Source organism: Macaca mulatta, chromosome 11 (assembly GCF_049350105.2).
Source record: "Macaca mulatta isolate MMU2019108-1 chromosome 11, T2T-MMU8v2.0, whole genome shotgun sequence".
In the NCBI taxonomy this organism is placed as follows: domain Eukaryota; kingdom Metazoa; phylum Chordata; class Mammalia; order Primates; family Cercopithecidae; genus Macaca; species Macaca mulatta.
The window spans coordinates 59235790-59249008 of NC_133416.1; the positions used below are offsets into that span (position 1 = coordinate 59235790).

The window sequence follows — 13219 nt, forward strand, 5'->3', positions numbered from 1 at the left end:
GGGTTTCCAAAAGGCTCTTCTTCCTCCCAGCCTGTCAGCCCCCTCCCAGTGCCCCAGTTGTTTTCAGCTGTGGCTGAGTTGGCAGGAGTTCCCCACCCTGAACTTTCTGTCTGAGGTGCGTTAGGAAGCCTCCGGATCACTGAAGGAAGTGACTGGCTTGGTGACTGAGCTGTGGAGGGCTGCTTGCTCTGTATTGAATAAAGGAGACTTCTTGGGATCAGGGGCAGGGTCTCTGGAAGCACAGGGAGGATTGATTTCGCTGGGGCTTGGATCGTGTGTGTGTGTGTGTGTTGTGTGTGTGTGTGTGTGTGTGTGTAAGAGACAGACAGACAGAGGTGGAAACCCTTGTCCTTGGGGATCCTGGATAGAAGTTGCCAGTGTTGGAGTCTTGGGGCGGTGCTGCCTAGAGGATACCTTCCAACCATTCCAGCTCCAGATGCGGATCATCGCTATGCCCCCTCCCTCAGTAGTCCCTGTTGGATCTTATAGGTAGGGTGCAGCCTGAGGCTTGTTCAGCAGAACAGGTGCAAGCCACATTGTTGCCAGGACCTGCCTGAAGCCGGATTCTCCCCACTCCCTCCTTCAACCCCGCCTCTTCCTCCTCCTGTGGGACTGCTCCCCCTTCCCATGAGGCTAGATGTAGGTCGTATCTTGTGTTGTTAAGAACCTGCATGAAGGGGGAGGGATTGATGGGGGTTGATCCGGATGTGGGACGTCCAGGTGGAGAAACAGGATTTGAATAAGGCAGGAACGAACGCCCAGTTCTGCCCAACTGCTGTCTTTCCTCCTTCACCCCCAGCCCATCCCTGCCCAGGCTGTCCTAGTGCAGGCAGATGTGGCCACCCTCACCTCTTGCAGGGTGCTGCATGCCTGTGGACTGGTGCCACTGGGTGGATGGGGCCCAAGCTACGAGGGTCTCTGTTGTCTTGGTTGGTTATGTGAATGTCAGGCTAGGGGTGGAGGTGCCCTGTTCAGGGCCTGTGGAGTTAGAAGAAAGGCTAGAACCAGAGAGGACTTCCTGGGTTCTTGGCCAGGAGGTGGTGACAGGCTTTACCCCCATCCCTGCACCCCTTGATTATGGTACTCTCTGTTCCTGCTTGATTTCTTCTCCAGCTTCCCTCCTTGACTGGTGAGGCCAGAGTTATGCAGACCCCAGACATGGAGGTTGGGAGGGAGACTGTCCTGGAGCCTCCTTTGCATTATTTTTTGACCATTCTGTGAATATGAGGATCTACCTGAATGATGCTATCTCTGTTCAGGCTCTCTTCAGGCTCCTTGGGACTGGGGGTGTGTAACCCCCTTCGCCTGAGCCCCTGGATTCTTCAGGGCACAGACCCCGATTTAGTGGAGGGGCAGAATGTCTTCCACCCACCCACCAGCAGGCTTCTCCTTCCTGCATAGCCACCTTAAGTCTTCTGCTGGACTCTCACAGTTCTCTTATTAAAATAACTGAGGGCAGCAGAACATTCTTTTAAGGTACTGTTGTCCATTCTCCTGGGAGTCCAGGGGGCTGTGGTGTCCTTCCTCCCCCTTCCCCTGTCCCCAGCAAATGGCCTTTAAAGGTCTGGAGCCAGGTTACCGATGAGGAGGCCTAGGCTGCCTTCCTCTTTGCTTCTGGAGCATCTTGGGCAGTGCAGAGTGGCTTCCCTTCTTAGGCAGCTGGGCTTTCACTCCCAGCTCCTCTTCCATTTCCACGATGTCTTTCTTCCTAGGCACTGCGAGGGGAGGAGAAAAGGGGCTTTGCAGAGGCTGGGATGTGCCTGGGAGTATTCCCAGGAAGTGCCTGGTTGGCGAAACAACCCAGGGAGCTGCTGCTGGGAGCTGGGCTGAGGCTTTGCTGAGCTGCCTCTCCCACTCACCCTTTTCCCAGCCCCCACCACGCCTTCCCCGGGCGGGGGGGCGGGAGGGTCAGGGGGCTAGAGGAACACAGCTTCCCCCTGTTCCAGCAGAGAAATGCTGGCTGGATGCCTCCCCTAGGGTTCCCAGGCTGACTAGGGTGTGGCTGGCCTTCTGACGGAGCCCACTCATGCTGGGCCACTGCCCAGGGGCTTTGTGGCATCTAAGTCGAGACGGTACTCAGGCCAGGGGTCAGGATTCCTGGGTGCTCTGGTCTTGATGCCTCTGTCCCATCTTTAGGCTGGGATTCCTGCCACCTTGCTGCTCTGGGGCCCAAATACTTTGAGACCAGGCTATAGGCTTCTCTCACTGACTCTCCTTTCCCTCCCTGGGGTCTCCTCTCTCTCCAGAGATGCCCTGTATCCAAGCCCAATATGGGACACCAGCACCGAGTCCAGGACCCCGTGACCACCTGGCAAGCGACCCCCTGACCCCTGAGTTCATCAAGCCCACCATGGACCTGGCCAGTCCTGAGGCGGCCCCCGCTGCCCCCACTGCCCTGCCCAGCTTCAGCACCTTCATGGACGGCTACACAGGAGAGTTTGACACCTTCCTCTACCAGCTGCCGGGAACAGTCCAGCCATGCTCCTCAGCCTCCTCCTCAGCCTCCTCCACATCCTCGTCCTCAGCCACCTCCCCTGCCTCTGCCTCCTTCAAATTCGAGGACTTCCAGGTGTACGGCTGCTACCCCGGCCCCCTGAGCGGCCCAGTGGATGAGGCCCTGTCCTCCAGTGGCTCTGACTACTATGGCAGCCCCTGCTCGGCCCCATCACCGTCCACGCCCAGCTTCCAGCCGCCCCAGCTCTCTCCCTGGGATGGCTCATTCGGCCACTTCTCGCCCAGCCAGACTTACGAAGGCCTGCGGGCATGGACAGAGCAGCTGCCCAAAGCGTCTGGGCCCCCACAGCCTCCAGCCTTCTTTTCCTTCAGTCCTCCCACCGGTCCCAGCCCCAGCCTGGCCCAGAGCCCCCTGAAGTTGTTCCCCTCACAGGCCACCCACCAGCTGGGGGAGGGAGAGAGCTATTCCATGCCAACAGCCTTCCCAGGTTTGGCACCCACTTCTCCACACCTTGAGGGCTCGGGGATACTGGATGCACCCGTGACCTCAACCAAGACCCGGAGCGGGGCCCCAGGTGGAACTGAAGGCCGCTGTGCTGTGTGTGGGGACAACGCGTCATGCCAGCATTATGGTGTCCGCACCTGCGAGGGCTGCAAGGGCTTCTTCAAGGTACTGCGCGGCCCCGGGTGGGGCTTTTTGTTGGAAATGAAGAGAGGCTGGCCTCTCATCCCATTGGGACCTGTGGTCACCCCCTGGATTCTCCTCCCAGCTAAGTTCTGTCCTGCAGGATGGGGTCAGCCCTGCCAGGTGGGCCGCCTTCCTGGAGACCCATAGATGCCAGGGCTGGAAGCTTTCATTCGACAGGACACTCAGGGGCCCATGGGATTGCACAGAGCTGGAGGGAGGGGTGAGATATGGGCAGATATGGGCTGCAGGGGTGCCTGGCCAGCCTCTGGTTTTTCTCTGCCTGTCCTCCCCCAACTCAAGGTTCTAGTGGGAAGGGGTGCCCTCATGCTCTCATGTTCCTGGCGTGAGATGAAAGGATCCCGGCGGAGGGTTTGGTTCCTGAGGACTAGGGGTGGACTTGGGAACAGGCTGTGTGTTTGTCCCAGCGATGGTGCCTGCTTAACTTCCCATCCCCGCCCCCAGCCCTTTGGCCCTCTCCTATCTGCCCTAGGGAGAGGGCAGGCGGACAAGAGCCCATGAAAAAATACAGGTGTCTGGACTGCCAGAGAGACCCTGGTCCCCGATACTGTGTCCTGGGGTCTTCCTCAGAGGGAGAAACCTCCCCCAATGTCTTCAAGACTTTTCTCTCCCCCCCAACCCCCTAGCTCTCCCTCCCTTGCCACCCAAATGTTAGAAAAATAGCTGTGAACAGAGAGTGCTTTTGTCTGCAATGGCAGCAGGATCTGGACGGTCCTCTCCCCTAGGCTCCCCCCTCCCCACCCCACACTCTTGACAGCCTGTTCCGTGTTGCCCCCCCACCCAGCGCACAGTGCAGAAAAACGCCAAGTACATCTGCCTGGCTAACAAGGACTGCCCTGTGGACAAGAGGCGGCGAAACCGCTGCCAGTTCTGCCGCTTCCAGAAGTGCCTGGCGGTGGGCATGGTGAAGGAAGGTATGTGGCTGGGGTGCAGCCCAGCGGGGCAAGGGTAGGCTTAATTGGAGTGGGACCAGCAGGCTCCCCAGGCTTCTGCCCTGGATGACCCAGGGGAGGGCACGTCTTATTTCCACCCCATCTCTGAACCCCAGGCCTTGGAGGGAGGCAGCCTACACCTGCCTGGATTGTGAGGGTGGTGGCAGGGGGAGGTCCCTGTAGGGTACCTTGGATCTCAGGGGCTTTGGGTCCTAGGGACTCGGTGGGGCGCATCTCAGCAGTGGTGTGCGCGGCTTGGGCTGAGAGGCCCTTCCTCAGATCCCTTCCTTCCTCACCCCTACCCGTTCCTTTGCAGTTGTCCGAACAGACAGCCTGAAGGGGCGGCGGGGCCGGCTACCTTCAAAACCCAAGCAGCCTCCAGATGCCTCCCCTGCCAATCTCCTCACTTCCCTGGTCCGTGCACACCTGGACTCAGGGCCCAGCACTGCCAAACTGGACTACTCCAAGGTGAGGTCCCACCCCATGCCTGCCTCGGGGAGGGCTATGAGCACATGCAGTGCCTTTGTGCATGTTAGGAGAGCTGTCCCCTCCAGAAGGATAGAATGAGAAAGGAAGTTTAAAAAAGAAAGAAAGAAAAGCTACCCCCTCCGGTTTGATAGATCAAAGAGAGGAGCCCCCTCTGGGCTGACCAGATGGGAAAATGCAACCCCTCAGGCAGGTGGCCAATTAGAAAAATGTGTCCTGTTGGCAGCTGCAGCCCTGGGTTAATATGTGAGACTTGGCAAGCGAGAGCCTGGGCAGGATCTCACATCCACTCCCACCCCCAGGATCTGGCATCCAAGTGTCTGACACAGCCGTGTGTGGCAGTGGGTGCAGGACCCTGCCTGGGGTGCTGACCCCACTGGACCATCCTCCTAGTTTCAGGAGCTGGTGCTGCCCCGCTTTGGGAAGGAAGATGCTGGGGATGTACAGCAGTTCTACGACCTGCTCTCCGGTTCTCTGGAGGTCATCCGCAAGTGGGCGGAGAAGATCCCTGGCTTTGCTGAGCTGTCACCAGCTGACCAGGACCTGTTGCTGGAGTCAGCCTTCCTGGAGCTCTTCATCCTCCGCCTGGCATACAGGTGAGAGCTGCCGACTGTCTGCCCAGCCCCTTTCCCTGATACACCTGCCTGTGAACCACCCTGATCGCTCTTCGTGCCCATCTGCCTGCCAGGTCTAAGCCAGGAGAGGGCAAGCTCATCTTCTGCTCAGGCCTGGTGCTACACCGGCTGCAGTGTGCCCGTGGCTTCGGCGACTGGATTGACAGCATCCTGGCCTTCTCAAGGTCCCTGCACAGCTTGGTTGTCGATGTCCCTGCCTTCGCCTGCCTCTCTGCTCTTGTCCTCATCACCGGTGAGTGACCAGCACCACACCAGGTCCAAGGGAGTGGGTGTCAGGGAGTTGACTGGTTCTCAGGAGGGCACTGTCCCAGGGAGTTTGGTGAGCTGGGATCTAGCACTTTCTGGGCCCCTGCACTGCCCCGGGCTCATACCAACAGTAAAGTAGGGACCATAGGAATTGGAGATGGGCTCAGCTGCATCCAGCTCTAAAGCCCAAGACAGCCTTTGGTCCCAGACTGCCAGGATCTAGACTGCAGGTGTCATGTATGTGGCCTAGGGTATTGGCTTGTTTTTTTTGTTGTTGTTGTTGTTGTTTTGAGATGGAGTCTCACTCTGTCGCCCAGGCTGGAGTGCAGTGGCGTGATCTCGGCTCACTGCAAGCTCCGCCTCCCAGGTTCACACCATTCTCCTGCCTCAGCCTCCCGAGTAGCTGAGACTACAGGCGCCCGCCACCTCGCCCGGCTAGTTTTTTGTATTTTTAGTAGAGATGGGGTTTCACCATATTGGCCAGGATGGTCTCGATCTCCTGACCTCATGATCCTCCCACCTCTGCCTCCCAAGGTGCTGGGATTACAGTTGTAAGCCACCACGCCCGGCCAAGGGTATTGGCTTGTTTTGAAAACCTTCCTGTCAATTTTGCTGCATATAGAAAAGTACACAAATGGTAAATTTTTATAAACCACACTTACCCAACCAGCGCCTTGGTCAAGAAAGAGCACATAACTGCCCCCCAGAACCCATTATTATGCCCCTTCCAGTCATTTGCCTTCCCCAAGGGTAACCACTACTTTTTATTTAAAAATTTTAAAAAATAAGATGGTACCTCACTATGTTGCCCAGGTTGGTCTCAAACTCCTGGGCTCAAGTTATTCTCCTGCCTCAGCCTCCTAAAGTGCTGGGATTACAGGCATAAGCCACCACGCCCAGCCCTTCACTGTGACTTCTGACAGTGCAGATCAGATTGGCTGTGCCTGTTTTGGACTTTATGTAAATGTAGTTCTGCAGGATGGAATCTGGTGTTGAATGCAGAGGTTTTCAAATCTCTGTTTTTTAAAGGAAAGAATCCACCCTCGTTCCTTTTTTCACTTAAATTGCACAGGGGACCCCACTATATAGAACACAATCAGAGGTACTCTGGGCTGAGGGGTGTTGAGTTCTGAGGCTGAGTTTCTCAGAACAGTCTAGATTTTAAAAACCCAATGATCTAGCCGGAAAACCTCGGTTAGGATTTTATTTCCCATTTGTGACCCTGGGCAAGTCATTAGCCTCCTGGGCCTTGGGTTCTCACTTGGAGTATGAGGATAATGAGGGTTACTGCCTCTCAGACTTGTGATGATGCTTACTAATGGCCAACATGTGAACGCGCTTTTGTGAAGTGCCAGCAGAGCCTGAGGGGTGGTCAGGGCAGCAGTTTTAGGGGCCTGGGGAGGCTGGGGCTTTAGGGGCCTGGTTGTCAGATGTGCGGCTAATCCTGTACACTCCCCGCAGACCGGCATGGGCTGCAGGAGCCGCGGCGGGTGGAGGAGCTGCAGAACCGCATCGCCAGCTGCTTGAAGGAGCACGTGGCAGCTGTGGCGGGCGAGCCCCAGCCGGCCAGCTGCCTGTCACGTCTGTTGGGCAAACTGCCCGAGCTCCGGACCCTGTGCACCCAGGGCCTGCAGCGTATATTCTACCTCAAGTTGGAGGACTTGGTGCCCCCTCCACCCATCATCGACAAGATCTTCATGGACACGCTGCCCTTCTGACCCCCGCCTGGGAACACGTGTGCACATGTGCACTCTCATACGCCACCCCACGTGCCTTTAGTCCACGGACCCCCAGAGCACCCCCAAGCCTGGGCCTGCGCTGCAGAATGACTCCACCTTCTCACCTGCTCCAGGAGGTTGGCAGGGAGCTCAAGCCCTTGGGGAGGGGATGCATTCATGGGGGTGACCCCATGATTTGTCTTATTCCCCCAGCCTGGCCCTGGCCTTTATGTTTTTTGTAAGATAAACCGTTTTTAACACATAGCGCCGTGCTGTAAATAAGCCCAGTGCTGCTGTAAATACAGGAAGAAAGAGCTTGAGGTGGGAGTGGGGTTGGGAGGAAGGGATGGGCCCCACCCACCTGGGCAGCCTTTCCAGCCTCTTGCTGGCTCTCTCTTCCTACCCTCCTTCCACATGTACATAAACTGTCACTCTAGGAAGAAGACAAATGACAGATTCTGACATTTATATTTGTGTATTTTCCTGGATTTATAGTATGTGACTTTTCTGATTAATATATTTAATATATTGAATAAAAAATAGACATGTAGCTGGAACTGGGATTCAGTCTGTCTCTGATGCCCGCTCCCCACTCCCCCACCAGACACACCTCATCATTACATAAGAGATGGGTCGCTCAAGATGAAACTTGGATGTTACCAGTCTGAGCTGTCAGGCCTCAGTGTACTTATTTGTAAAAGGTGGATAATAATGACACCTGCTCCACGAGGTTGTTATGCAAAGCACTTAGACTAATTTCTAACACATGGGAAGCCTCCACTAGACATGCCTGGCTCATTGCAGGGGCCTGCAGTGGCCGACTAGCCCAGGGGTTACTGCAGGACCCTAGCAATATACTTAGCCGCAGATCTCAGGGTTGTCACAGTTCCTAATCTGGACACATTATTCTCTGATTATTGATTTCTACATCCATAAAACAGGAATAGACCCAGCCTCACAGAGCTTTTAGGATCAGAGGAGTGTGTGTGTAATGTTTAGCATGGGCTGGGTTTAAGTAAGCCCAAATTGGTAGTAGCTGTTGTATTCAGTGTTTTTTTTTTTTTTTTGAGACGGAGTCTTGCTCTGTCACCCAGGCTGGAGTGCAGTGGTGTGATCTCGGCTCACTGCAAGCCCCGCCTCCCAGGTTCACGCCATTCTCCTGCCTCAGCCTCTGGAGTAGCTGGGACTACAGGCGCCCGCCACCGCGCCCGGCTAATTTTTTGTATTTTTAATAGAGAGGGGGTTTCACCGTGTTAGCCAGGATGGTCTCGATCTCCTGACCTCATGATCCGCCTGCCTCGGCCTCCCAAAGTGCTCGGGTTACAGGCGTGAGCCACCGGACTGGCCTGTATTCAGTGTTTTAACATTCTCAACATTCTCAACATTCCTCCCCACTCTCCTGCCACCCCAGCAAGAGGATCCAGGGATCTGGTGGCCCTCACCTTCTTGGCAAGAAGTCCCTACCTGTGCCCGTGTACCCACGTAGGCCCTCCAACCCCCCGGGCTCATCAGTTGTTTAGTCAGCTGGCTTAAAATGCAGATTCCTGGGATCTACCCCCAAAGACAGATTTGGGGAGGCGAGGGGGCCCACGAAACTTCAGTCTTTTTTTTTTTTTTTTTTTTGAGACGGAGTCTCGCTCTGTCGCCCAGGCTGGAGTGCAGTGGCCAGATCTCAGCTCACTGCAAGCTCCGCCTCCCGGGTTCCCGCCATTCTCCTGCCTCAGCCTCCCGAGTAGCTGGGACCACAGGCGCCGCCACCTCGCCCGGCTAATTTTTTGTGTTTTTAGTAGAGACGGGGTTTTGCCGTGTTAGCCAGGATGGTCTCGATCTCCTGACCTTGTGATCCGCCCGTCTCGGCCTCCCAAAGTGCTGGGATTACAGGCTTGAGCCACCGCGCCCGGCCAGAAACTTCAGTCTTAGAAAGTACCCAGGTGCTTGTAATGCAGGTAGCCTGGGGCCACCCTTTTAAGAAACAGACCCAGACGGACCTAACCTGAGGCCCACGGGAGTTGGTCACCATGCAGGGCATGGCACCCTTCCTGTGCTCAGTGCTCGCCCAGCCTCACTTTCCTTCTCTAGGACCCAGTAGGAGGCCTGAAGGCAGTGCCCTCACACATGTTCCTCATAGCCCTTGGCCCAGGACCCCCAAGTCTCCACCTCCATGGCCCCTGGGAACTGGCTGGCTGAGGGGCAGTTCCTACTGGATGGGGCCAGACAGAATAGGGCTCTCGACTGGATAGGGGTGAGAAGGGCCTTCCCCAGTGCTCCAGCCACAGCTTGCGTGGAGCGCCCATCCACATGCCCTCACTCGGGTTCTGGGAGCACAGTCCAGCTTCAGGCCTGCTGAAGAGTCCACATGAGGCTGGGGTAGGGAGACCATGGCCCCGACCCTGGGACATGCTCCCAGCAGTGCTGTGGACTTCCAAACATGTATCCCTGGCATCGCCCCACCCAGCCCCAGACCCTTGAGCGAGGCTTTGTCAACTGCGCCCGCACCTGATGACACGAGGCTATCAGTAGGTAAGCTTCTGTTTGCAGCCTGCCTCCAACTCCATGCTGCTCTCTGAGAAGGCCCTCCTCCTCACCGAGCCTCGGTTTCCCATCTGTTCAGTGGGGAGGTGAGGCTGGTTAGGAGCAGAGCTTGCTGGGAAATCTCCCGCCGGCCGGCTGGACCAAGTCCTCCTTTGTGTCACTTGACTCCAGCTCCCTGCCTTTAGCACAGACAGATGTAGGGACAGGACAGGACAGGCCGCTGGGGAAGGCAAGAGGGCTGCTCAGATGCTCAGGGAGGGGCCAGGGCTGGGGGTGGAGTGGGGCCGAGGGAGCATCTCCATATCTATGGATGAGGTTAGCAGGTATTAGGGTCCACGCTGGCAGATTCTTTTCATCAGATGCTTGTGATTTCCAGCCCTAGCTGCCATCCCATGAGGACAGCCTGGCTATTCCCACTTCATAGGGGCACCATGGGAGAGTGGCGAAAGCAAGGACCCTGGAGCCCGAGGCCTGGGTTTACATCTTGGCTCCAGCTTTTACTAGCTGTGTGATTTGGGGCAAGTTTGTTAACCTTTCTGTGCCTCAGTGTTTTCACCTAGAAATAAGAAAACAAATTGAATCTATTTTACAAAGTTGCTATAAGGATTACAGAAGTGAATACATACAAAGTGTTTTTTACAGTGCCTGGCACACAGCAAGCACCAAATAAATATTAGCTATTGTTTTTACAAAAGAGGAGAATTCATTTCAGAGAAAGGATATGACTTTCCCAAGGTCACCTGGCTTGTGAGTAGCCGAGCCGGGTGCGTCTGGCTACTTAGCCACTAGGTATCCCTGCCCAGGGCCTCGAAAATAAGAAGCTCCATTGATGGTCGTTCCTTTTCAGGACCCTGGCAATTAGGGTACAGGGTTGGGGGCTGGTTCCTCCAGCCCCACCCTGCCCCACCCTGCCCCGCCCAAGGGCTGGAGCCCGGAGGCAGGCCCTTTCTTTCCACTCAGCAACTGGAAGAACTGGCCTCCAACTCTTGCTATGGGATGGGAGGGCAAACAAGGGGGCATTGAGCCTGATGGGGCCTCACAATGGCTGCTCTGTCCAGGCTGGCCGGGGGCTGGGCCCATTTCCGACGGGGACAATAGTCAAAAGGCAGTGACGCCGGCAGGGCCTGGAATCCCAGGCGGGATTTTCCGAGGCCTCAAAGTCTGCTGTTTGTCCTCACGCGGAGACCCAGGAAGCCTGCCTCTCTGTCTCCCCCACCCCACCCACGCTGGGCCCAGTGCCCAGAGGTCCCTGGCCCCCTCCCCAGCCCTGAGGTGCCACTGTGACTGTGGAGGGGTGGCTTTGAGGTCTAGGGACTGAGGGGGAGCTCTGCCTGTAGCCCTTCCCTGAGGCCAGTGTGGGGGAAGCTGCCCCACACCTGGGTTCCAGCCACCTGGTCTTGGTTATGGAGGGGTGTGGCAAGGATCAGCCTCCAGGGGGTGAGAAGCTCCTGAAGGTCATGGGTGACTGTGCTGTAATGGGGTGTCCTGTCCACATGGCCCGCTCTGAGCACCCAGCATGTTCAGTTGTGTGGCGGCAGCTCTGCTGCTGCAGAGGGCAGCCTGAGAGAGACTCATCAGAGGCAGGTGGCCGCTGTGTGGTCCCTGGACAATCAGCAGTGACATCCTTTTGCAGCCATGAGGCAGTTGTGCCAGGCACATCAGAGTCATGCCCTGGTGAGGCAGTGCTGGGCAACCTTGTGTGAGCTGGACCTGGGATCCTAAGAGAGCTTTAGTTTAGACATCTGGACAAGCCCCAGCCCCTCTCTCACAAGTCCCTGACTGCAGCAGAGCCCCAGGGCCATTGGGCCTCCTTGGAAGATGAGGTTGAAGCGGGGGACCTCTGTCTATCTGGCATCCAGCCCTGCAGGGGCCTGGCCTTGCAGCCTTATAGTTCAGGGGGCAGCTGTACCGTCTTACCTGGGGCAGCCAGTGCTCAGCTCTGGGTTGCAGTCTCTGCCCCAAACCTCTGCCTGCATCCCTGCTCCAGCTTCAGGCTCTCAGGCCTCTTCCTGGGCCCTAGGCTGGAGACTGTCTGGTTTGGCCTAGGCTGGCCAGTGGGACTTTGAAACCTCCAGCCTCCAATGGTGGGTACATGAAGGAGTCAGTGCAAAGCAGAGGAAAAGCCCTTTTCACTCCCCAATGTCTCCTTTTCCACACAAGCCAGGGACATTCTGAAGGCAGGAGGCACATTTCCAGGTCCCCGGCTGGACTCGGAGCCGGTGGGAAACCTATGGGTCCCTGGAGGCCCTGGCCTTGGTTTCCACCTCCTGCCTGCCACTCCTGGGCCCGTGCTGTGTTCATCCTCCCCAGCACCCTGGCTCCCCCTCATCTCCTCCTGGGCCCTGACCCTGCCAGGCCAAGGGTGCCACTTGAGGTCTCCTCAAGGTCTGACCCAGGCGCTGGCACTGTCCAGTCCCAACTCAGGACCATAAATCAGGCCTGGCGTGGCCACAGGGGCTGGGGGTGGCAGCTGGGACAGGGAGGGGAGTGCGGGGGGGCCTGTCCTGGTACATGCTGCGTTAGCAGGGAGCAGTGCCCAGCCGCAAGCCAGGCGGGCAGGGTGCTGACTGTCACTGCGCTCCTAGCCTGGAGAACATCAGAGGAAAGAGGCCTCCAACCAGGGAGCCCAGCCTTGGCATAGCCAAGCGGGAAGTCTGGACTCCACCCCAGGGCCCCAGGTAGCTGGGATACCATGAGGACAGATACAGAGATGCCCCCTGCCCCACAAGAAAGCAGGGACGGAAAAACAGCTCCCCAGAGGCAGATACAGGGACTGCCTTATCAGGGGCGGATAAACAGCCCCCTAACCTTTCGCAAGCACGGTCGTCCAGAATCCTCTTCCTTAAAGAATGACAAATGCTCAGAATGGCCTGCCAAAGGAATAAACCTTGCAGCAAGGAGAGACAGTCCCGCACCCCCGAGGGACGGAGGCACAGAAATAAAGCCCGGCTCCTACTCCAACTTGGCCAGACAAACACAGGCCTTTCTGGAAGAAAAAAAAACAAAAACAAAAACAAAAAGACACCACACAACCCTTCCCCAGCATGGACAGATCCCTGGGTCCTCAGGAGAACAGACAGCACACATGCTGCTCCCGGCCTGGTCCTGGTCTCCAGGCTGCCTGGTGAGGTTGGCAGGTTGGGGCTGGGAGGCGCCCCTTTCTCACGCTCTCTGCCACTCTTTCATCCGCTCAGACATTTTCCCTGTCAGGGAGGGTGGGGGCTGGAAGTGACATCCCAGAAAGGGTGGGAGGTGGAAGAGCTGCTGCCCGCGATCCAGAGGGCAGATGTCAGAGAGGGACAGCTGGTCCTCCTCACCCCCGCAGTCTGCCCAGGCTAGAGGGTCAGCAGGCAGGGTGCTGGCTTTCCAGCCAGCCTGGCCCCCAGCAGGAACCCTGGCCTACGTCAGTCCCACTCATTGTTGTTGCTGGGGCTTGAGTCACTCCCTGTGACGCCACTGGGGTCAGTGCTGGAGCAGCTGGGGTGGCTTGTAGGGGCAGCTTTGGGGCTC

General features: G+C 57.1%; 1 protein-coding gene and 1 long non-coding RNA gene across 8 annotated transcripts in view; one reads left to right on the top strand and one right to left on the bottom strand.

Moving 5' to 3' along the window:
* NR4A1 (nuclear receptor subfamily 4 group A member 1) overlaps positions 1 to 7734 on the top strand; it is a 41124-nt gene extending 33390 nt beyond the window's left edge. For 6 of the 7 annotated variants that reach the window (XM_077954292.1, XM_077954295.1, XM_077954296.1 and 3 more), the window contains 6 exons: positions 2247 to 3124; positions 3945 to 4074; positions 4409 to 4560; positions 4972 to 5174; positions 5267 to 5445; positions 6921 to 7734. In XM_077954292.1, the coding sequence (XP_077810418.1) occupies positions 2247 to 3124; positions 3945 to 4074; positions 4409 to 4560; positions 4972 to 5174; positions 5267 to 5445; positions 6921 to 7177 (1799 nt within the window). In that variant the 3' untranslated portion in view covers positions 7178 to 7734. Of the gene's footprint in view, positions 1 to 489; positions 640 to 2246; positions 3125 to 3944; positions 4075 to 4408; positions 4561 to 4971; positions 5175 to 5266; positions 5446 to 6920 lie in introns of all 7 variants that reach the window. The other variant, XM_077954297.1, reaches the window with a different exon arrangement.
* LOC144332920 (uncharacterized) lies at positions 7070 to 11841 on the bottom strand. Its single transcript, XR_013401126.1, has 2 exons — positions 7334 to 11841; positions 7070 to 7266 (listed from the first exon to the last, which is right to left on the bottom strand). It is a non-coding gene; the product is annotated as an uncharacterized LOC144332920 (long non-coding RNA).
* Positions 11842 to 13219: the final 1378 nt, after the last annotated feature.